The sequence below is a fragment of the Teleopsis dalmanni genome, chromosome X, assembly GCF_002237135.1.
Source record: "Teleopsis dalmanni isolate 2A chromosome X, ASM223713v2, whole genome shotgun sequence".
Lineage (NCBI taxonomy): Eukaryota > Metazoa > Arthropoda > Insecta > Diptera > Diopsidae > Teleopsis > Teleopsis dalmanni.
Window position 1 is genome coordinate 9,904,142 of NC_051848.1, and position 25,774 is coordinate 9,929,915.

Below are 25,774 nucleotides of genomic sequence, written 5' to 3' on the forward strand. Positions count from 1 at the left end.
GTTATAAAAATTTTAATAAACTTAATATACCGTTCCCATGTTATTCGCTTGAGTATATAGAAAAAATTATAAAAAATATATAAAAAAATAATAAAAAAATGGCGTTAAATTACAACTTATATTCACAAAATATATGGTCTCGCCCGTGCGAATCGTGGAGTAACATTAGCATATCTTTCTCAGTATGACGTTCCTCGATTAGGTTCTTTACATAAGAAAGAATATATAAATTATGAAACAAATAATGCCTCCACTAACAGAATAGTATTGAAATTTAACAATTAAAAATAAAAAAATGCGATTAATTACTTCAATTATTCTACAGCTGGTTTATGATTTCGTTCTAATATAAACACAGCAAGTGAATTTGTTAATAAAACATTCGCAATAAATTAACAAAACTTCAGAAAAATGTGCGAACATGAAAGTCAAGTACGGCCTTGGGTCAGTTGGTTATGGAGCGCTGACTCTGAGCTTCAACTTTGGCAGAGCACGAGTTCAATTCCTGGTACTTGCAGACTCAATTAAAAAAAAGTTATTTACGAATAATTAAATACAAGAATTATTTCCAAGACCACTGATGATGGGTATTTGGCAATACTCTAAACAGTTGTATGGTCAGCTAAAAATTCAATTAATTAAAATTATATAAAAAAGAAATTCTGTTGTTGTAGTTCACTACTTTCCGAAAACCTCTTTACAAAAAAAAAAAAAAAAAAAAATAAAAAAAAGACACATAAAAAAAATAAAAATAAATAAAACATAACAATATGTTACGAGTCCACTAACCTACCTATTGGTATGCGAAATAACTTAACAGTTAACCAATTCTATTTAGACGATAGTTAGATAAAGTGTTTGGTTTGATTATGTCGCATTTCTGTCTATTCTATACTACATTCATCTAACGTATATGTGTATCTGATATAGCGGAAAAAGTTCGTGTTCATGACTAGCAGTCTTTCTCAGAACAAAACAAAAGAGATGAGGAAGTGTAAGAAGTTGTAGTCATCGGTTTTTATTTGAGTTCGGTTGCCAAAAAAAGAATCTTGCATTTGTTAATGTTTTAATGTTTTTTTTTGTTAATAAAATCCGTAAATCTTTATAATATTACGGGTCAAAATTATTTAAAATTCAAGTTTTAGATGCGAAATGAAGAGCAAAAGAAAATACTAAAATCAAAAAAATAAAAACAGAAAACAAAACTATGTTCCAACAGATCGGAATTGATTTGATGATGACGATTATTCACATTTACTTAACATTATAAAATAATGAAATAATAAATAAAATTATAAAAATAAAACCGTTTCATTGGGCAGTTCGAGCGAGTTGAGGCAATGCAAAAAACCAAAGCTAAAACCAAAACCATAACCATAACCAAAAACTAATAACTCGTACGACACAAGACACAAGACACAAGACCGAAAGCACAAGACACAACGTCGAGAAGACGGGCTGTGGCGCGGAACGGAGTTGGGCAGCACATTTCGTAATATTACTTTCACTTTTTCAAAAGAATAATTCCGAGCACGTATTTTGCTCGTGGATAATAAGTCTGTAGCACATATGAACGGAAACTGCATTCATGAACTCTTAACTTTCCTATGCAACAGCAACAGAGTTCAATTCAATCGAACAACAAAAACAAAAACCAAAAAAAAAAACAAAAAAAAATAAAAAAAATAAAATATTTTTTTTTTTATTTTGACCTTTGCAAATTTTTATTAAAGCGATTCGCGCAAGAACTACTTAACACCAAAGCTTTGCGAGCTTTATTCACTTCATCCGCCGCTGATTTGCAACGACCACGTCTATCCCCACCGTTTGATCGCACTGAATTCAGTACGTCTAGTTGACATAAAAAGTCTTTAAGACGTCGAATCCAAACACGTCGAATACGAATACGAATACGAATTCGAATTCGAGTTCGAGTTCGAACTCGTATTTGTATTCGAATTTGAATTTGAACATGAAACCAAAAGAGTAAAATAAGTATTCAATTTTGAAATCAGGTTTTCGTGCTTCGTGCTTTGTCAGCGAGCGGTAGCGGTAGCGGTGTGCAAGGTAAAAGAGCAATCAACTTGAGCCAAGCCAAGTACGCGTAGTAAAATAAAATAAATGCACCGCGTTTTGCTTCATGGAAGCTGGCTTTAATCGCTTGCATGTCTGTTTATTTGTCATCGTCGCCCAACAACTTACTATCTCGTAAATTTAGAATTGATTTCTTCCAAATCAAAACCAGTAGAAAAAATACAAAACACATAAAACGACTTCGAAGTATCGTTTTCAGTTTCAGTTTCAGTTTCAATCTTTCAATCGCAATTGCCACAATGTATCTACACCCGCCGCCTCTAACAACGATTGCACAGTCTTCCTCAGCTGAACGATTCCTGCTTTTAACGCAGCAACTACTCTTCAGCTTTTTTTAAAGCTTCGTTTTCACTAGTTGAATATTTTTCAAACGTTGGAAAAAAAACAACCAATAACATGAAAAAAAAACTTGTTCCTAAATGTCTACAAGCAAACATTCAATCACTTCCAACAAAAGAACTCCCATTAGGCTTTTCCCACATAATGTCTTGATAACGCATTAAGGTTTCTTTGATTCGAACAAAGTGAGATATAAATCTATCAGTCATTAAATCAGTAACGCACTTAGTGTGAAAAAAGTATATTAAGTTTGCTGAAAGGTTTGTAACGTAGTGAGGAAGAGATCGGTGTCTCACATAGTAGTATACTAACTAGATGCTTCCTAACTATTAGGCAATATAAAAAGTATTCGTCACTTTTTCGTCACAAGATACAGTTGATACACATATTGCACACCCTCCTCTTCAAAAGAGGCACAACTCGAATTTCGTCAATTTTCAGTTAATGTATGGAACTTGCGTATAGTTTACCTATCTACCAAGACACAAAATTCCACTTTGCAAATTGTCGAAAAAAGCAGTTATATCTCTTTTTTGTTAGGAATGACACTACGCTAAAAAACATTTTTTGCGTTTTCTGAAAATTGATGATTTTCGAGTTGTGTCTCTTTTGAAGACGGGGTGTGCGATATATCTTGCAATACAAATCCAATTATGCCAAACAAACACGTGTTTGAAAGATGACATTTCAGGCAGTTGTATAGTTTATTGGTCGTATAATAAGTTATATTGATTTTAAAATGGACAGAATATCTAAAGAAATACTATTTCGATATCAAAAATGTACTTTGTTGTGGTCGACCTGTTAATGAAAAATTTTGTAATTTTGAAATTTTGTAACTGATGGAGCCACACCCACAAGTAAGCTGCCAAGAAATATTGGAATCATTTAGAAGGAGCAAACTACGTAAAGACGCTCAATTTTTGAGTATCACATAAACTAATGCAACGAAATCGCTGTTGGAACGCAACGAAATCGAACCATTTTTGAAACGAATCATTACAGCCGATGGAATATGGATTAGGTTAGGTTAGGTTAGGTTATACCGGCGATCCCAAGGAATCCGCTTAAGCCTATAAGCCCATTGTGTTACCGATAAATAAAAACTCAAGGGTTAGAACCACTTTTAATCTGTCGCAAAGCTTATAATGTTATTCAAACGGAGGTCTTGCTGTTCGCCAAGATCCTCGAAAAAGAAAGCCCTTAAAGTGTTTAGTGGTTGCGCATATGCTGGATAGAAGCAAAACAGATGGGAAGCATTTTCATCCTTCTCTCCACAATTGCAGCTGTTATGGTTGAACGGGAGATGTAGTCTCCTAGCATGGTTAAAAAAAATGGATTAAATATGGGAATATTTAACACCAGCAATCATGGTCGAAGGTCAGTGACCCTCCGTAACCGACTTTAAAGCCAAGAGTGTTGGTAAACAGGGTTATGTAGAGTATTTGATGGGATTAAAAGGAAATTGCCTATTACAAGCTCTTTCAGTCTGATGCAACTGTTAATTCTGTCCTCTACTTCTTATAACTCAACCGCTTGAACAAAACAATCAAGGAAAAGCGATTAAATTTGTTCAACAAAAATAAAAATTCAACAGGAGTTTTGTAGTATCATGAAAATGCCAGGTTACCCACACCTTTGATGAATCGAAACAAATGAACGAAACTTAATTTTGGAAGTTTTGGTGAATTCAATCGTACTTTGAATTCAATTTGTACTTTGCACTATGTGACTACCATTTGTATTGGTCTCTGCAAACCTCTCTTACCTAATGGTATAAAATTGGTCGAAAATCGATCGAAAGGCCGGTAAAAATAACTTGGTAAAGTTATTTGTTAATAAACTACAGAAGTTTTATACTAAAGGATTTATGACCGCTACCCGAAAAATAGAAGAGGCTGTAAATAATAATGCTCAATATACATTTGATTAAAATTGATTTTCAATAAAGAAAATTTATGACATAAACGCAAGAGTTGATTTTTTTGGATCAAGAAACGGATATCTCAAAAGCGATGTGAATGAAACACTTGAGTTATATACGTAGTACACATTTTTATACCTTAAATATTGCAGAAATGATTGTGTTTGAAAACAAATTCTTCAACTACGATCTATTAAAGTCTATAAATAATTGCAATTAAGAAAAAATATGTTGAGAAATAAAAAGTTTAGAATTAAAACGTAACAGGGTGCTTTTGTGATAGTAATCGATTATAATAGAACAGAAGACACTAAGTCCTTCGAATAAATGTCAGAATATCTTTCATTGCGGATCTTGTCACAATAGAATGTTCTCAAACAATGTTATTAGAGGTCTCATCTACTTGCAAATAAAATCGACATTTTACCTCCTAAGACAGAGCGATGGTAACACAGACTATGATGATCCATTAGTTAACTTGCCAACAGCTTTAGTTTTATTCCAGTGAGGAAGAATACCGTAATTCTAATACTTAATTGCAATAGCATCTTCTTTGGCTTTGTCTTAAATGCAGATATAGCATTTGATTCCATATCGATTTGATTCTATATCATTCTATATAACATATATATCCATATGATATAACTGCGAACTGCGATTCTCAGGTCAATTCTTCGCTTTAATTACATCTGTATTTTCTAGGAACATCTCAACACGACGTGCATACACTTAGAAAAGTTATTTTTTCTGATATATTAAATATGATGGACTTATTTATTGATTTTAGATATAATAAGCTTGAAGAACTTGTATTTTCTCAATGTAAATAATGAATTGTTTCTTATTTCTTGTTAGTTGAGCTATAGTATTTCTTTAAAGTTTTGCTTTATTTTAACTTACCTTCCATAACATACACAATGCTACCAACGTCCCCTTCTTTAATGATTAAGCTTTTAGCCGCATATTTAACAGGATACATGCAATCTACTATTTCTCGTATTTGTGTTATATCCAAATTTTTCATAAAATCATTATCTAAAATCGCTGATTTGATAATTTCTCGAGATCTGAAATAAAGTATTTATATATTTAAAATTATAGAAAAAATTTTTTTCTTAGTGTATGTCTGTTTAGATTAGATTACACATCAATTTTGTATATCCTTTATACGAAATTGATAGAACGTTTAGGATAGGTTGCAGTGGAATGGATTGTTGTGATGCTACAAAGGTATGAGGTATTTCCTGTCTTGAATTGATCAATCGTTCATAAATCTTTTAGACGAATATGATATGGATTACAATAGGAAAAAAATGTGAAAGAAGTGAAATAAAGAAAAGTGAATGAATAAAACATACGCAGAGACATCCAAATAGTAATAAAAGCAAACAGGCTGCTCTACGATGGAATCTGCCAAATAGTCAATAACTGCATCTACCTTGACATAATAAATGACCATCGACAAAAAGATAAAAAAAAGCTGAAATACTTGGAGTCAAATCTACCAAGCCGTTGCCAACAGAGTTAGATTTAGAAACTGTGAATTCCCATACCTCTCTAAGAGTTTAGGAAACGAATTCCAGAAAGTTTTTTGGAAACTCGTTATCGTACTCGTTTTCATTTGACGAATGCATTACGCAAATAAAGCGGTAAATGTAAAATAGTATCAGTACACATTCCTTTGATCTTTGTCAAATTAATGTTAAGGTAAATTTATTGAATACAGCATCAAGCACTTATAATTTGTTACGCTTATTACGTTTTTCGTAAGCGTAATCTACCCTTTCAAGATGGGTATTAGAGTTTAGTAGCGTTCCAGACTACACGAAATTTTTAAAAATTGATCAACGAACACTTTTGGACGATCAGTGTCCAATTTCAACTGATTACACTATAATTGCTAGAATAGATTGCGAGAGATAGGGTGAGAGTGTGTGTGAGAGAGAAAGAGAGTGAGAGAAAAAAAGAGATAGCGGGAGAGAGAAACAGAGAGAGTGTATGTGTTAATTACAAAGTGAGATTGAGAAAGTCAAAAGAATGTATAGTTCTTAAAACTAAAATCTCTTTGTAAAAATTATTATTATAATATAGAAGACTATTAACATAATTTTTTGTAGTTTATTTTTTGATATAACTGACCTTTCGTCCTTATCATATTTTGGAAATGCAATATTCTCTAAAAGAACTGATGATTCACTTTGTGGCTCCGCAGATATACCCTGTGCACGTTGTCTTTGAAAGACTTGTCCAGTTTTTCGTGTCGCTCCCGTTGACACTGGTGTCGATGAACCACTTCGACTAAATGGAAACACACTTTGGAATTTATCAAGATGTGATTTTAATTCAGCTATTTCAGTATCTTTGTATTGGAGTGCACGTTGCATTTCCTGAATTTTAAGATCCTTCGCCTGAATAATTTGCAACCAGCGTTCCTCATTTGGCGATGCTAAATACAAATTAGTCAATTGATGAATAAATATTAAAAGAAAATATATGTATATGTTTTTATACTAACCTATATTTGCACTCAAGGAAGTGGGGCTGGCATTGGCAACACTTGCTATGCACAGTCCTTGCATTTGTTCATTAAGCAATTTTTGTTGTGTTGTATAATAATCAGGTGTCTGAGTTATGGCAAGATTACTGTATAAACGTGGCGCTGGTTCATTAGAAGCCGCTGGTACTACAATCGGTGCGACTGTAGGTGATCCGGTGGCGAATAAGCCCTGTGTTTGCGCTTGATGCTGAAGTTGTTGGTAACGCTGTTGAAGCTGTAACTCCTGTTGGTGAAGTATGTTCCTCGCTTGTAAATTCGGGTCAGCGCTTATTTGTTGTGCGGTGTTCGGTAGAGTTCCATATATTAGTGTATGCGTTAGCACATCTGCAGGCTGCAAAGGTAATGTCAGATTACTAACAGACGTTGGTCCTGGATTATTACTAAGATTATTAAAGCCAAGTTCGGTAACCGTTGTTGGCAAATTATTATTGTTTACAAGTCCCAGATCGGACTGAAATTGAAAGTTAGCATTCGCCTCTTGCTGCATTGTGTCCCCTTCTACCTTCGTATTGTCATTAATTTTAAGCTGGGGTAAGCTTTGTGGTATAATATTTTTTACCTCTTGTCCCTCTTCGTTTGCGTTAATTTCTAGTTTTTCTGTATCTGTGTCTAAGTTGTATATATGATATATGTTCTCTTTATTGTTCTTAGAGCTGTTTTTGGTATATAGTATGTCGATATCAGTTTTGTGGTTAGTATTGTTATATTTGATATTTGTATCTGATGGAAAATTGCTGCTTGTAATTGATTTTTCGTTATCAGCTTCAGTTTTGTTTGAATGTGTAGTAGGTTCTGCTAACGTTTTTACTGACAGCCAATCTTTGGTGCTCGTTACTGGAACTTCAGTCGGATTTATGCTCGTATCATTTAAATCCCGTACTATTGCAGTCAAATCTTTAGTGCTTGTATTTGTGCTTTGAGACGAATTATTACTTAAAATACAATTATCATTTACTTTACTGGGTGATGCGGAAGATCGGGACGATGGTTTAGAAGTTACTATTTCCTCATGAAAGGATTCATTATAATATTTGTAGTCAGTATTTGATGGATTGGTTGATGGTTTTTCGTTATCTGTACTAGCTGGCTTCTTTGTTGTGAAGCACAGCCGATCAAAGCAAATACGCATTCAAGGAAGTTTGTATTAGCTCAGCAACGCTACCGAAACTTACAGTATGCACCACCCTAAAAAATAAAGAAAAATTCAATTAAATTGTTTTTTTAAAAGAGGGTACGATGTGCTGAAATATAATTATTTTAGATATTTAAGTTTTAACTCTATCTTTAATCTAATTATTTCATTAACATGACTTTACCACCACCTTTTACTTTAATTTTAATAAAATTAGTGAAAATATGTAGTGATCACGCCCTGAATAAAAAAAACTTTCAAATGTGCTATATCCGTGATCCAGTGACACGACCAGGAGAATATAGTTAAACAATACTTAAATACGTGTAAGTCTTTTAATTACGACGATTTAAATAAATACAGAGTGTTCGGGCTTCATAAAAATGATAAAGATAGGAATTAGTGATCTTGCTTTTACTTTCTGGGCATGAAGGAATTCATCAACAGGCAGGCTGCTTTTTCTAAACACGTCTATGTCGAATAACTCAAAAGATTGAAAAAATGATGAAGTAATTAGTTATCCATATGTGAATTTTTACATACGCTAGATGTCCTTTCCGGAATGATTTCGCAACAATAATGACGTTATTAGATAGCAATCAGTAAAGTCAATTAAACGCTGGATATGAACAAATATACCAACACAAACTGCAATTCTACTAACACGTCCATGTCGACTGGAGCAATTCCAAAGTGTAAATGCTTTAAAACAATGACAAATCAATTGTACGGCAATTGGTCAATTGGTTTATACTGTGTGTTGCACACATATAAACTGTATAAACTGCCCACATAAACTGTGATTCTCAAAATATATCTCTATCATATATAAAAACTTTGGAACAACAAAGAAGCAATTAGACATGAATATATGAAGTCTCCTGCATTCTCAAAGACTGTGATTCTTCTAACCAACTCTATGTTGGCTAAATGTGAAACAGTTTTATGTTGGCTGCAGTTTTTCTAATCACATCTCTATTTGATAGCACCAAGGATCCATATTAGTTCAACAGACTTCTTTAATAAAGTTTCTACAAAATCGTCATAAAAAAATTAAACATTTTATTGTATTAACTTACAATGTTACCAGGTTGAGTTCGTAGTACTTAACTTGGTAAATATCTACTTGAGATTTTATTCGCTTGAGATGTTCTATAAAAATGCAATAAAATAACACAAATAGTTGAAGACAAATTTTATATAATTTCCTGAGGTACACAAATTATGCGTAACATATTACGCCTTGAGCGTCATATGTCATTGATCACGATAACAACTTTTTAATACTTTATACAATATATATATTTCACTTACTGTAAGCACACACCCGTTACGTTAACTGATAACGGAAGCATTTACATTCCTTACTACCATTAGAATAGAATACTTAATAGATACATTTACAAATGCAACAGATATTGAAGCGGTATGAACACCTACCCGCATTTGCATAATAAAATAATAAGAAAACCAAAACTGAAGAAAACTTTGTGTGCCGCATTTAGTATTGTTTTCACACAAGTACATCCAGCGGCGGTACAAGGAGAGGGCAATAAAAGGGGACAGTTAGTAGTAGGAACAGCACCCAAAATTATTCAAACTATTCTTGAATAGAAGTAGAAGTCAATTTTGGCAAAAAGAAATTTATAGAATGTATTAAGAAATATTTGTATAATAAGATTGTCTAGAACAGACCCTTTTCTTACCCTTATCGAAGGTCTTCAAACATTATTCGAGTTATTTGAAGCTTACAGCATTTTAATGTTTAATGTTTAGAGTATTATGATACTCGAGTAGTTCGAGTATTATGTTACTCAAGTAGGTAGAGTATTACGATACTTGAATAGTTCGAGTACTCACATATGTTACTTCATTAGTACGAGTATTATGTTACTCGAGTTGCTAGAATATAATGAAATTCAAACATTTGGATCGAACATTTCAAATGCACGAAAATATTTGAGTAGCTCGAATCTAACACCATACGTTGCTCGAATAATGTTTAACAGGTTAAAGACCGCATGCCCCACCAGTGGGTCACCCCGTAACAACATTACCGGCCCGCGTTCTCACGGATGGGCACACGACATATTTTACCTGGGGACCGCTTGTACACCTGTTTGCATGATTTAAATTCAATTCATGTACAGTACTCCATTCGCCGGTTCCTCGGAGAGATACTGCATATAGCGGACTTAGTTAATTTGCCATAATCTCATTTTAAAACGATTTTTTTAATCAAATTAATATACGTAATTAACAATAAAAAGAATGCCGGTCCCTATGTGTGAAATAACGTGTTAATGCATTAATATATATATTTGAATATTTAAAGTATTCGATCCAAATATAATCATACACTTTGAAGCAATAGTAAATATATTCGTTTCGTTTATCTATTGTTTTTTTGCAAATTTAAAAACAAAAACATCGCCGAAATGTGCTGTTTCCTTGCGTCGGAGATTCTCACGACACCAGTGCTAAGTAAATACATTGCGGAGTACTTTGTTTACTTGCATTTACATACAGATAATAAATAGTAGAGCTAGCAGCTTGCCGAGCATTGGACGGGAGAGCACACATAACGCTCATGTAAATGGATCTGTGCAGATAAAAGAAGACAATTGTTAATTTAGTGCACGACTGTGATATATGGCGAGAGGTATGTAGGTAACAGGGAGTAGACACCAATACACTAACATCAAATTAATTCTAAATAAATTATAAAGTAGTTTTAATTCAACTAATTTTTTCGATGTGACCGTCATATTGGAGTTGTTAGAATGAAGTTGTTGGGCAAAAAGGGTCGATCAAAATACGCATAGCACAAGAGATCTCATATGGTTGCATTATACAATATATATTTTTTTATAATGCCTAATTAAACCAATACCGATTCATGTAGATTTGTTATTTAAATGGAGTCTGGTCTGTACGTGGTATACCGTATATTGCCATGAGGCAAAAAACTAATCGTAAAACATTTGATTCGATTGGAGTTCACTCCCAAGCAAATATTAGAATAGTGTGATTAAATATCTGCAGTACTTGGAAGGGAGTGTTTTTATAACATGTTTTTTTTTTGTTTGAGTTAAACGATTTCAATTCGATATTTTATATTGTTTGCGAGTGTAAAGATATTGTATGTTTTTATGAACGTTTTTTTTTCATTCAATTGCTGCTTCATTTCAATTATACGTAATACTTGAATAAATCGTAAATTACAACAATTTGTTCTTTATTTTGTTGTTTTCTTTTCAGAGTTCGATATCAATAAACTGTATAGGGTCGCAGCCGGTTCTGGACTGGTTCAGCGTTTCTGTAAACAGAAATCTTAATGATTGCTAAATTTAAAACGAACAGAATTAATTTATCCTTGAAGTTATTTTTATGATTTTGTCGTTAAGCCAACTAATTAATTGTTCTATTATTACAATAAAATATAATTAATGTTTGCTTTCATAAAAGCTGTATCCTTTTGTAGGACTGCGGGAGATATAGTAATGAAAGATCGGCTATGTAAATTATTGAACTATTAAGTTGTAAAACTTTTTCCGAAAACTTCAATAAAACGCAGTTATATGTATATAACTTTTACTGATAACAATATCCGGGACTTGCTATTTACTTCAACGTACACTCGGCGTGCTTGTATCTTAGCAGATTTTTTTCTTTGCTAGTACTTCCCCTTTTTTGGCGCCAACTTACAATTTCTTTAATTCAATCTAGTGTTTGTGTAAATAGTAAATTGATTTATAAAATTTTGAAAATTTTTCGGATATGCAGTTGAGAGATTTAGAAAATAAAAGTTGCGCAAAATTAATAACACTGAATTTCCACACTTGCAGGATTTAAAAGAAAATTTTTTTCTATATTGGTGACACTGCTGATCTTTTCGATGTCAACTTTTATGGAAGTCAAGCTATTAGAGTGTTTACTTAAACTGTAATAATGTCTACATAAATTTGTCGCACTTGAGATATTAAAAAAATAATTTTTCTTTAATTGTTAGTTCTAACGACAACTTCTTTATCGATGTTTAGCGCCATCTGAGGATTGATTTGTATAAGTAAGCTTTTGGCCCTAAATACACTAGATTGCGTGCGAAACTAGGTGTTAATTATTTGTAGAAAAAAAGCAAGAGATTGTTATTTCATAACGGCAAATATATATATACATACATATATATAATATATATATACATACATATATACGACAAGAATCGACACAAAATACGAAGTTACTAACGCTCGTTTCTAATCTAGCATATATTTTTATAAGTGAGTAGTGAATTGATATAGCCAAAAATTTGCAATTTAGACCAGGGCTGTCCAAAACACGGCCCGCGGCTAATGTTTCTGCGGCCCGCGACATGTTTTTAATCTTTTGGTATACTAGTAAAACTATATTATTTTATTTTTATGGTATACCCAAGAACATATGTATTTGATTCTGCGGCCCTCTAATCTGTAAAGTGATTTGTATTGGCCGGCGATTGCATCTGAACTGGACAGCTCTGATTCAGGCCATTTTTTAGTTGTGACGAAGGTGACAAGACATGGGTGTTCTTACCGGAACAAGACAGATATCTTCAGAGGGGCTAATCGAAAAGAAGTACAAATACAAGAAATCGCGAAAAATAGGATTTTAATGCCGAATTACGAAAACTTTTTGAATACAGGTTTTTGCTTAATTTATTAATAAAAATAAGATTTATAAAATAAGATGTTTTCTAAGAAGCTTTTTAAAGATATTTTTATATTCTCTTTCTTATTGTCTTTTTACTACTCTTTCTGTTTTTATTTAAACGCAGTCATGATAATTAAAACCTTTACTGAGGTTGGGGTTTGAACTTGAATAACTAGAACACTGACTATACAATGTGAAGCGATTAGTCAAGTCGGCCATTGCCATAGTTCAAATTTCAATTATATTAAAATATATATAGTATATGCTATTTATAGTATCAAGCTTATCAACATCAAAAATGTGAGGTCTGTTGTTATTATGTTATTGCTTACAACAATGTTAAAGATATACCAGATTTAGTTTATAAGCAAATTGATTGGAATTTAATTTAATTTAATATAAACAATAAAAAAAGAAATAAAAAAAAAATAATTAAAACCTAAATTTAAAATTTTATTTATTTATAAAATTTATTTATTTATAAAATTTATTTATTTATAAAATTTATTTATTTATAACAAATTCTTATTCTGTTCGCTAAAAAATTTTGTATAGATATTTTACATGGATTAAATTCCCATTACTTATTCACGAATGTATATATATTTCTTTCGATCATTAAGCTTTTTATTTTACCAAAAGGTTAAGTGTACTTACATAAATAACTGGGCCTAACCTTTAAATTACTAACCGCTTTTAACTTTTTCGTTTGCTTTATACTATACAGCTTTGTAGGATCGAATTAAGGGTTTTTTTTACACACATACATATAATATATGACACTGGACGATATATATGATATGAATAACGAGTCGCCTAGCACTGTTACATGTTACTGAGTTTGATATTTAGGGTCATAAATACCACTAACAAATGAAATGACCACGTTCTTACGTTTATAAGTATAGGATCTCAAAGGGTATACTTGTGTTAATTAGTTTTGTAAATTCCGGGACTACATTCCTATTGATAATGATGCGGATCTTTTAAATTACGTGAACGATATCATTGTATGATATGTAATAAGAACGAAATCATTGGATATGACAAGTTTGTTAATAAATTCGTCACAAAAATAAAATTGTAAGCAACAGATCTAAAACCCATTTCCAAGTTTATTACAAATATGTAGATTGGAATCTTAAATAATCCAGTATCTCCAGTGTCTATATACTGTAGATGAAGAAAAATGATAAATATTACAAATCAGCACATAAATGTAACTAGAAAAATCAAAGAAAATATTTACTTTCGATATATATACGTCTCATATTAGTAACACAATTCAAAGTTGAGATAAAGATTATGTAAATTTTTATTATGATGGGAATAGAGAATTATGTTTATAATTTCTAAGTATGCCTTTGTTATCATTGTTGTAGAGCACTCAAAAGACTTGGCAAACAAAAACCACAGCTGGGTTTACAGGACTATATGGTGGAATTGAATGAAGAAAGTTTAAAGGAGGTAAGAAATTTCGCATATCGGCACTACACAGTCACAAATCGATTGTATTCAAATTGATGTGTGCTACTTGATAATTGAACAGATAAATGAAGTCATGTAGGGTAGAGCAGAAGTTTGCGAACACGAAAAGAATAGACGAATTATAACTTACGATCATATATATCGAAATATTGACTCAAGGTACACATATTTATCTTATAAAACCACATTTAAGTATAAAATAATCGGAAAGTGTAGTATATGTTTCTATACGTGAGCCGTGAGTTGACACAGCCAAAAGTTTACAATTTAAACAATTCTTTAGTTGTGACGAAGTTGACAAGACATGGGTGGTCTTACTTATACTTTCATAAAATGGAACATAGAGAAGAAACAAATTTTGAAATCTATGCCGGGTTGGAGTCCAACAATGAATTGTCTATATGTCTAATAACACATTTGTTAATTCATCGTGTTTCAAAAATATTCGAAAAAACAAAAATTCACATTCTAATAAGAACTATTGAAACAAACTCATAGTTTTTCATAGTGTGTTCTGTCATATGATAGGCGGAAGAGAAAGATACAGGCATATATATTTATGAATATCCATAAGAATTCATATGAAATTATCTTTACTAGTGGATTTATAAAGAAACGTCACACATGAAATGAGTGTTACATTAAAATCCATTAAAATTTTTTTAATACATATATGATAGTCTACCTATCTATACATGAGCAATCTCACTACTTTCTGCTCGTTCTTTCGAAGAAATGTAATATCAAAAAGGCTCTATAGCTAATTAAAATTCATGTGACTAGTACTTCTAGTACTGTTCTATTTACTAGAACTGAAAAGAGGCTATTCAGGTAATCAAAATTAATTCACTATAATATAGTTATAGGCCCTTTTCTACTTAAGTCATTTTCTAAATCTGTGTAGTACATGTAGCCGTGGTGAAATTGAATCTGCTTAGTAAAAGTAAAACTTATTGAGAAAATTTTTATAACACTATCTCCAAACTGCTTTCAAGAAACGCTACTGATTCAAATATAATTTTTAATATGGCGAATTTTGTGATTTTTTAATGAAAGTAATTGTATTAATAATTACACATATTCTAAATGTATTTAATATTCCCATACTAGTCAAAACTTCCCAATATGTGTTGTGTACATTTTACCTAACCGACTTTGTTTTAATTCTTTTTTCGACATGATCGAACGACATTCAAACTGATAATTTTGAAAAACACTATCGTCAGTACTGGGCTTACCGACTTACAATTTTCATGAAGCAAGTGTCTGTCTGTCTTAGCAGTGATTTTGTAAAAAAATTTGGTGCCAGATTGCTTTAATTATAAGTAAAAATAAAACAATACTGTCGGTGGGAAGTGTAACGAACGCTTCAAAAGTAAACAAATATATTTCCCGTTGATATGTAGTAAAATACGAGTATCTTTGCAATATTTTTTTGTGATCACATGTTCACATGATCACAGATCAATTAGTGATTATTATTATTACTTTTTTCGGTGTTGGTTTTGGTTTTGGTTTTGGTTTATAGCCTTTGAGGCCTTTTTACGCAGCAGAGATGAATGAATCCGCGTTTGTCAAATGCACTTGTAAAACAAAACAAAACAAAAAAAAATAAAATAAAAAAAAAAAATAAAAATTGGTATTGTTTCGTACGAATTTAACGTGTTTAATTTAGTGATCTACCGATCCAGCGATCTTCCGATAGGCAATTGCCGCGAATACTGCCTGGTGCGCGTTTGATGAGTGCTTTTAGTGAACTGTTGTTTTGCGTGCGACGGAATCGATCGTGAAGTGAACAACACAACAACACTACAAACGCGGAACACAAGTAAGTGCAAGTAAAGTGAAGAAATTAATTTCAATTGATAGGGTCACGCTGACTGCTACAAATACTCTACACATGTGATTCGGTACAAGCCCGTATATCATCATATATACACTATACAAATTTAATTAAATCTATCCATTGTAAACTAAAATGTAACTTTGCGAGTCTGCATTCTAAATTAATTTAATAATTAATTAATATTTATTTATTTTTGTACTTCCTTTAACATACAATCCTTTAAAAACTTTCCATATCAATTATAAAAATAATACTCGTATCTACAAACGAATTTCTATGAACCGCAGAAATAGATGGATATAATTATAATTATAAAAAAAAAATTATAATTATAATTATATAATATATATAGCATATAATTTATTATATATATATTTATAATTATTGAATATATAAATATATATAGTATATAATTTATTATATATATTTATTTGGTAATACTCGAAACAGCTGTATGTCACCGAAAAATTTAATTAATTGAAATAATATAAAAAAGAATTTTTGTTGTTGTAGTTCACTACTTTTCGAAAACCTCTATATTATTATTTATGAAAAAAATTTATATAATATATAATCAATAAATAAATATGATTTATTATACTTTGATTTGACAAAACCTGAAAGGAATCGATAACGATAGTTTGTGTCAAGACTATGCTAAGTTTTCAAATTACAAATAGAAAATAGGATGTACTCTATATGATCTATATCAAATTATCAAATCATATCATCTTATCAAACACAAGAACATTACATTATTTACAGCTATAAGGGAACTAATATAAGTACATATTTTGTTTTCTATAGCTATCACTATAACAGTGTCATTATATTCGCCGATTTCAGAAACCGTTTAGTTTACATTTTAAAGTCAGTTTTCATTGACAACCATATACCTTTCATCAATCCAATTGGAACTACATTATTTATAAGGCCGACTTTCCAAAGAATGATAAAACAACTCGAATATAATAATAAAGAATGAAAAAAAAACGTTAAACATTGAATATAAAAAAATTAATTAATAAAATAAAACATTAAACAAAAATTAAGATATTAAATAGAAAAGAATCAAACATTAAATAAACAAAATAAAGCATTAAATAACAAAAAAAAACATTAAATAAAAAGAAATCAAATATTATATAAAAACAATTTAACATTAAATCAAAATAAATAAAAAAGTTGAACATTCCATATAAAATTGAAAACAAAATAAATGAAACATGAAACAAATAAACATTAAATAACAAAAAAAAATATTAATAATAAGAATAAAAATTAATAATTTGAACTAAAATAAAAAACAAAATTAGATTAATTTAAATAAACTAAAATTAAAAATGCAATAAAAATAATTATATGAAATAATATATCAGAATAATTATATATAGGCCGTGTTCGAGTAAATTGAGGGAAATAGTAAATTATGTCGGTATGGCAGCGAATATTGGTATTTACCAGAATTTCGAGTAGGGTAAATTAGATAAAAATTGGGTAAATTAAGTAATGTCATTATGGAAATTTTATAAGATGTTTAATAAATAAATAAATAAATTTGAAAATTTTTAACCAAAAATAATAAATAAGTGCAATAAATAAATAAATAAATATTTAGTGCAGTGCAAAAAATCCCTAGGAAATTTCAATTTACTTTATCTCAATTTACTCGAACTCGAACACAGTCAAAATAAGATTTTAAAAACAAATGATAATTTTTTACTGCTTAATGTCAATTCTGATCTGATTATAAATATATATTTCAAATAGTTGCTTTATCAAATACTTTGCTTTATTTATTTTATTTATATAATAATAAGAAATATTTTTATTTAAAGTAAAATATCTTAATTTAATGTAAATAAAGTAAATATCTTCATTTGTAATTGATAAAGGAAAATAACTTAATTTAATGTAAATAAAGTAAAATATCTTCATTTGGAGTAAATGAAATTAAACATGTTCACATGTTCATTGGAAGTAAATGAAGTAAAATATGTTTATTTGAAGTAAATGAAGTAAAACATTTCATTTAAAGTAAATGGAATAAAATATGTTCTTTTGAAGTAAATGAAGTAGAATATTTTTATTTATTTTGATTGTTTCAATACATTTTCTTAAAGCATAGAAACTTTCATTCAGCACTAATGAAGAATAAACGAAGTATTTTCTTAAATTAAAGTCATGTCTAATGATAGTATAAGAATAGTTACAATCGGAAATCTCCATTTTGTAGCAGAAAGGTATGCTTTTCAACTGTATTGTATTATTTTGGTTTTTCATTAACGTAGCGCCCTTAGAAGGCGTCTAATATTTGTTGTTTCAAATATTATCTTTTCACATACGTACTCGTACATCCATCAAATTCAATACAATTTGATATGTAATACTTTAATATGTTTGCTTGATAATATAGCTGTTGTTGACATATAACACCGTATGCATAATACAAATTGGTTAATACAGACATGTGGCGTGTATGTGAAAAAAGTGTGTTTAATATACTCGTATTTATGTAAGAAGCACAATAATGCTGCAGTAAATGCAAAAGCTTAAGGAACAAATCTCCCATTTTTTAAATAAATTCTGTTAATCAAAAGAAGACAGCAAAGAAACTTCATTGTTCCCTTTTTATTAACATATCTCACTGATTGGTTGCTCTCGCGGATTGGTTGCGATATATTTTTAATATTCACTTTAATGAATCTACTATTCGAAACCTATTCGTATTAACTTGCAGAATAAATAGAGATTAGTGATACTCTTAAACGAAGTGATTGTATTCTCTATCCCACCTTAGGTGTATGAGCTACTGATATTCTTAAACGAAGTGTTTGTATTCTCTATGCCACCTTAGGTGTATGAGCTACCGGAAAAATGTACAAAATTCTTGACGTTATTTACTAAAGTAATTGAGTCAGACATTAAAAAATGTTCAGGTTCAAGTGAAGAAAAAATTTAATAATTTTGTCAAAAGATAAACTGAAAATAAAATAAAATTTAATTAATTATTTTATAAATTTATAAATTAATTAATTAAAGGTAAACAAAATTCGGCACTACAAAGTGCATTCACTTCCTTGTTGGAATTTTTATTATTAAGTGAATAATACCAGTAAAATTATGTTTATGAGTTTTGATATGAGAATTCTTTTATGGATTTAGAACGATAGCATTAGCCGATTCGGCTAATCACTATGTAAGAAGTCGCAGAATCAATTCCCAACTTAACATTATTTTTCGTTTTTTTCTATTTAAATTAAACTAAAAAACTGACAGTACGAAAAAAACAGTTGATCATTTATTAAGTCGCTATTTCACTCGGTTAACTCCGGACTGAGATAAAGTGGACATTCCTGGTTTTAGGATTTAAGATTTGACAGAACCCAGAGCCAACTGGGTTCGCGTTATAAACCTTAATATTGTTATGACCTTGGTCTATGTGAGTCTCAGTACCTTTATGGTGAGGACTACTATAATTATAATAATACATTAAAAAATAAAAAAAATGTTTATGTTTTTTTCATTTATTTTAGTTAAATTAGTATCCGCGTACAAATATTCATTTGTCACAGAAACTATACAACAGACATGAAGGTCCAGAATTTTACGTGTATACCTGCCTTGACGGCTCAAACACGCATCGGTATATTGCGTCGATGAACGTCTCATTGGAACTCTGAGGAATTCTGCTGGTATCAGTTGAAGGTATGTGTTTGGGCATAACTTTCTTCTTGGTGAGGAGCGAGGCCTATCTAACCATCTATCTACAATAGACAATAAGTCATAGTTGCAACAAAAAGTTATTAATACGTTTGATGCTAAAATGATCATATCAAATATCTTTTGGCATAATGAATATATTAAGACGCGATATTCAAACGATGGCAATAATCGAGTGCGTCAGACGTTAAGCAGGATAAGATAGTCTGTGGTTCGAGTCATAACTAAGTCCGGGAAAGTTTTTTAGTTGTCAAAATTACATTAAAACATCAGTCTTGTTGTAAGTTGTTGTGCTTATATCAGCAACATCAGTGCGATGACAAATAATGTATTTAATAATAAAAAATTTGAATAATAAAAATAAATATAAAGAATATGAATAATAAAAAATTATTCATTACTTAACAAGCTATGCAATATTTTGGATATTAAAATGGGAAATTTTCTTAAACACGTAAATGTCAGAAGATATGCAGTCTTTAAAATCGAGTAAACTGAATTTGGGAATGATGTCTGGGGTTATGGCCCCACATTACTATGGCAAGATACAAAAAGAAATGCTTCGAAGTAGGATCAGGTAATTCGTACACGGGATATGTGTATTAAAGAAGATAAATTAGTTTAAAACTAACCTGCACTAATGCACAAAAATCATTCCACATTATTAGAGAAGAACCATAGAGACTCGATTTGTGTATGCTGAAATGCATCTTAAAAGACATATTTCATTGAAATCATAAATACAAGATTTGTCCTATCACCTTCAGTATGCAATTAGTATTGAATGCTATTAAAAGCTTTATTGACTACATTTTCTAATGCCGTCAAGTTTTTGTTAGCTGATGAGGTATTACCACCATAAATTCAAGATCTTTAACGTTCACATCCGATTTTATTTTTTTATATTTATTTATTTCTTTTTACTTTTCATATCAAATACGAGGGCATAGCAAGCAGAAACTATCTTCATTAAAATGAATAGTCAGGATTGGATTCAAGTGTTAGAAGATTTAAGAAGGGTTGATCGTGTGTAAAACATGGTAAGAGAATTTAGTCTAATCCATAACAAGATAGTATTTATGTCACTGGCATGCAGCGATGCTTCCTAAAATAGCAAAGAATATATGAAAAACTAATACACAGAAAAATATTAGCAAAACTGAGTAAACCAACTGAATGAATTAAGAAAAATAGCATACTCTAAAATTCCATTCATTAAGAATAAGCTGGGTAATATAGGATAGGATATTATATTATTATTATTATTATTAGTTATTATTGTTATTATTATTATTGAAGAAAGAATATGCAATAGAACTGTCTTTTGTAGAAAATAAAACCATTTTTTGTAGTTGTACACTGCCATTACAATCTGGCAAATCGATACTTAAAAGGTATTTTGGGACTCCATAAGTACTTAAAAGATAGAATCTTCATAGTGGGAGAGAGGCAGCGGAATGGTAAAAAACTTAATGTATGTAGAAAAGGTAATTCAAAGCAAACCTCGGTTCACATGTAGGTCGGTTATGCCTATAAATCAGTTTATCTCAAATATAATTGTGCTGTGACAAAATTAAAATAATAATGTTATATAGTGGTAACCTGAAATTTTGGTACATTTTAGGAAGAAATGCTTTTATGGATAATAGGTAACTAATTAGCGCTAGTCTGCACTCTCTTATATTTAATATAATCTACAAAATACACTATATAAAGTAATCGTCTTGATTTCAGATACGATGCAGACGTGGAAAATACTACATTATTCTATAATCATCGTCAGTTGTTTATAGACGTCATTGACTTTTCTATTGTTATGATAGTTGCCAATCTATTTATTATTTTTGAAACGAAAACATTGATTGACGGATGCAATTATCAGGAGTGCATGATCATAGATAATGATAATGTATAATACTATTTAAATCAATAAAAAGAAACAATTTTAATGCTATAATTAGCTAATGATTTTAACCAAACTACAAATTACTCTAACTTTTGTTATTTAAATACTTAACTATATGAGAATATTTATACAGCTTTAAAGACTGATATCTTAAGTATCAGATTATAACTGCATATAGCTTAGAAGAAGAAGTATAAGTTCAGAATACTACAATCCCTCAAAATCGGTAAACAGATTGGATTTCTTCAGAAACCATTATCGCGCCAAAACAAGTTCCACATGTTTTTAATTTTTTGTTGAGATGAGTGTATATATAAGAACCCAAGCAACCTGTACAAAAGGTAGGATTGTTCTTTGTTTAATTCCTATATGGAAGTAGTTTATGGTCTGTTTTGGTTAATAGATCTTCTTAAGGTTGTCAATATCCTCCAAATCTTTTTAACTTTTTTTGTATATATATATATATATATATATGTGTGTGTGTTGATCAGTGTATACATAACAATACAATCTGTTAAGTACATTGGGTAGGATTCTCATTTCTTAGTTTAATTCCTATATGAAGGTTAGTTGTGATCTATTTTGGATAATAGATCTTCTTATGGTGGTCAACATCCCACTTAATTTTTTTTAAGAGTTTTAAGAGATGTAAACATTTATGGGCAATACGAACACTGATCATTTCTGATTTTAATTTTATGATTTAACTATTATTTATAATTTGAAAAATATTTATTAAATTGAATACACTTTAATTTTGTGATTTCAGCGAAAAGCTGCGTTGCGCTGTATTTTTAATGATCTCTCAAACATTCTGAAATATTCTGCTCCGTTGTAGGCGCAAACAAATCGTAAAGTTCTGGGCAAATGCTTATGTTCAGGAATAATAATATAAGCCCAAGAGCACAAATATTTTTAATAATTTTACACATATATTGAATTCATACCGAATTTGCCTGCTGCTAAACTATTTTAAGCTTTTTTATGTCGGAATATACGGAAATCAAATGCTTTCTAAATTGCACACATGCGCTTACTATTTTCACGGTTTACTTACATTTTTGCGTAGAATAACTCTTATTGCACTTCACGCCGAAAAAATATGTGTGTATAATTTTACAGAAATAAGTTTTTATGAATTACATAAATTCGCTTCAAAAATTCTTAAATTTCCAGAATCTCATTGGAGGATCCATCCATTCATGTTGAACTATATTTTGCTCATTACACAATAATTAAATTATTCGAATAGAAATAGTATAGCAAAAACTAATATACACAATATACACGATACACACGATACAATATACAATATAAATAAAACAATTAAAAATTATTTGTAAATATTTGTTAAAGTTATTATTATTTTAATTCTTCGACACAATGTTTAAATATCACTTGAAAAGCAGAACTGTTGCATTTTGCTCACTGTGACGATCTTCTGCTCTCTTGAGTATTTCTACATTTTATTTTTGCTTTTTTAGGTTAATCAGTCGGCGATGGCCACACTTTGATTTAAAATGTTATTAATTTGAAATGAAATAATATATAAGTTCACGGTAAGTTTGTAAAGATAATAAACAATCTTTTTTATATTATGGGATTTGAACACTTTTCCTCGAATTTCTTGATCAATTGCGTTGTCAAAACTTTGAGCAACCACAACCAGAAACACGAATAACAATAGAGAAAGAATTTGTACGTGTTTCAGTTCACAAAACAGCGATGCCAGATATTTCAATAAACATTGGCATAAGAAATTAAATTAAGAAAATGTTCATATATGCATGTGTGTGAATAATGACAATTCAAACATAAGAAATTTGTGTACCTAGTAATACTTAATACTTAATAAGTTACTTAGTAAAATTGAGCTTTTTGTTGTTTACATTAGTAAGTTACTTTACAAGTTACTTTAGGAATGGAAAATAGCTTTTATGTATGAAAAAATTTCTAGTTGTAGAGCTTTTATCTTTGTTTACATTTTAATTGTGAACAGCTGACATTATGTTTTGCATTGTTAGAAGAAAATAATTCAGCATGAAAACCGCAGAAAATTCAAATAACTTAATACATAATCTTTGTTGTATTATTCATAACATAACAGTTGTTGCATATAGAAAATAACGTGCAATGATTTATAAAAAAATACAAATTATTAAATTATAAGTAAGTTTTATTTTAACTAATAATAATACTAGTCGTAATTTTTTCTTTCAGGCTAGCAAAAAAATATCCGCAACTTACGAAAGAAAACATGTGAAGCTAAGTTTTGGTGCAGTCAAATTCAAAAATCAGTCAATTGTTAATTGTCACATTTATTATTAATAAATAATTAAATTAATTTAAATATATAAGATAAAAATGCTTAACATTGCTTTCCTAATATTCATTTTGTTTGTCTTTATTTAAATTAATTAATTTTTAGTGTTTACAATTTTTATATTTCATATTATATACAACATAATCAAAAATATATATGTCAAATAAAAGCATTTAACATATTTTAAAAGTGCTGCCAATTTCTTTTAATCAGACTTAATGTTATTTTTTTCCTACTCTTAAAGAAAAAAATTATGGCTACTGTTAAAAAAAAAACTAAAAATGTAGATTAAAAAAGAGAAATGAAAAGAAAGAACTGGATGAAAGAAGAGGAAAGTATTTAATTGAAGTATTTGCGGAAAAAAATAGTAAAAATATTGGACGGCAAGAAATAAAGAAAGGACACAGTTTATGAAATAGTTCGCCAAGAAATCAAAATCGGAAACATAGCTATTTTATAAAAGAGTTGTAATCGCATTTCTCGTAATTTTGTAAATTTTTTAAGGGATATTCCTAAAAACTTCATTGTTGAAAAGAATGAAAATTTTGTTGCTGTAATTCACTATTGTTCAAAAACCTTTTTATTAAAACCATAGTTTCTACTAAGAAAATAGTTTCTTTAAAATCAATCAAGTTTGCAATTAAGTGTAATACATTTTCAGTTCATAAATCTGGGGTAACTTTTTCAATCGAGATTCACTTTTAGTGCAATTTTCATTTTCAAGAGATTACTTTATAATGAGATATAACCAAGATAGGGACCCTATTCTGAAGTATTCCCGATAAAGGTCTTGCATACAAACGGTCTGGCGGTTTGGTGTACCTTGTAAGATTCAGCTATCAAATAATGTTGGGACTACCCTAAATATGTTTGATAGGAGCACAAAATTCGAGCAAAAAATGATAGATCGGATACAAATCTAAATTTGTCATTCGAAAACGATATTGGTCTTAAATTTTTACTTCTTACATAGTTCTATAAAAAATCAATGTTATATATTATAATAATATGTATTATATCATAATATAATATAATATATGTGTATATAATATTGCAATATCAATTGAATTTATTTATTCATAATTAGGTTTAAAATTATGAAGTTAAAAAATATTTATATAAATTTAATTATCAGATAATAATATATTAATAAATTCATTTGTAAAAGTAAAAAGTTTTTGTCTTTTATATAAAATTTATCTTTGAAGTACTGTTGTGTTTACTAATTAAGATAACAAATTATTATAAATTTATATTATAAGTTTACATTATAAGTTTATTATAAGTTTATAATAAGTAAACTAATTTATAAGTAATTTTTATGTACTTATATTGAATTTAAATATATTTTTAATTAAGCTTCAAATATGAAATTAAAATAAATCTATTTAATTAAAATCAAACAAAATTGTAATATTTTCAATTAAAAATTTTTCATATCAAAACCTATACCCAAGAAATACTCACAATGCTCTTTTCTCTTATTCAAGCGAAAATTTCTTTTAAGTTAGTTTTCATACAGAAATGATGTATGCTTCTATTGTATTGAAATAATCTTGTATGGTTTGAAATTAAAAAATCTAATAAGAATTTAACCAAGTAATTTTTCTCAGTGCATTACACTATTGTACACATTTAATGAGTTTATGGTGTAATGCAACAAAATGTGAGTGTCAAGATCGAATGGTGTTGCCATAGCGTTCAGATCTGTAAAATATACAAAACAAAATATTTAATAAAAGTATTTAATATT

The 25,774-nt window shown here is 29.6% G+C and overlaps 1 protein-coding gene across 4 annotated transcripts in view; it reads right to left on the bottom strand.

The window, feature by feature from the left end:
• Nucleotides 1–23,353, bottom strand: part of LOC119662733 (cGMP-dependent protein kinase, isozyme 2 forms cD4/T1/T3A/T3B-like) — a 31,766-nt gene extending 8,413 nt beyond the window's left edge. Inside the window, exons 1-5 of one of the 4 annotated variants that reach the window (XM_038072469.1) lie at nucleotides 15,877–15,944; nucleotides 15,712–15,806; nucleotides 6,873–8,099; nucleotides 6,497–6,803; nucleotides 5,258–5,424 (exon numbers count right to left, since the gene is read on the bottom strand). In XM_038072469.1, coding sequence (XP_037928397.1) covers nucleotides 5,258–5,424; nucleotides 6,497–6,803; nucleotides 6,873–8,043 — 1,645 coding nt within the window. In that variant the 5' untranslated portion in view covers nucleotides 8,044–8,099; nucleotides 15,712–15,806; nucleotides 15,877–15,944. Of the gene's footprint in view, nucleotides 1–1,712; nucleotides 1,825–5,257; nucleotides 5,425–6,496; nucleotides 6,804–6,872; nucleotides 8,100–15,711; nucleotides 15,954–22,755 lie in introns of those variants that run through there. The other 3 variants (XM_038072467.1, XM_038072468.1, XM_038072470.1) reach the window with 3 other exon arrangements.
• Between the last annotated feature and the right edge of the window lie 2,421 nt (nucleotides 23,354–25,774).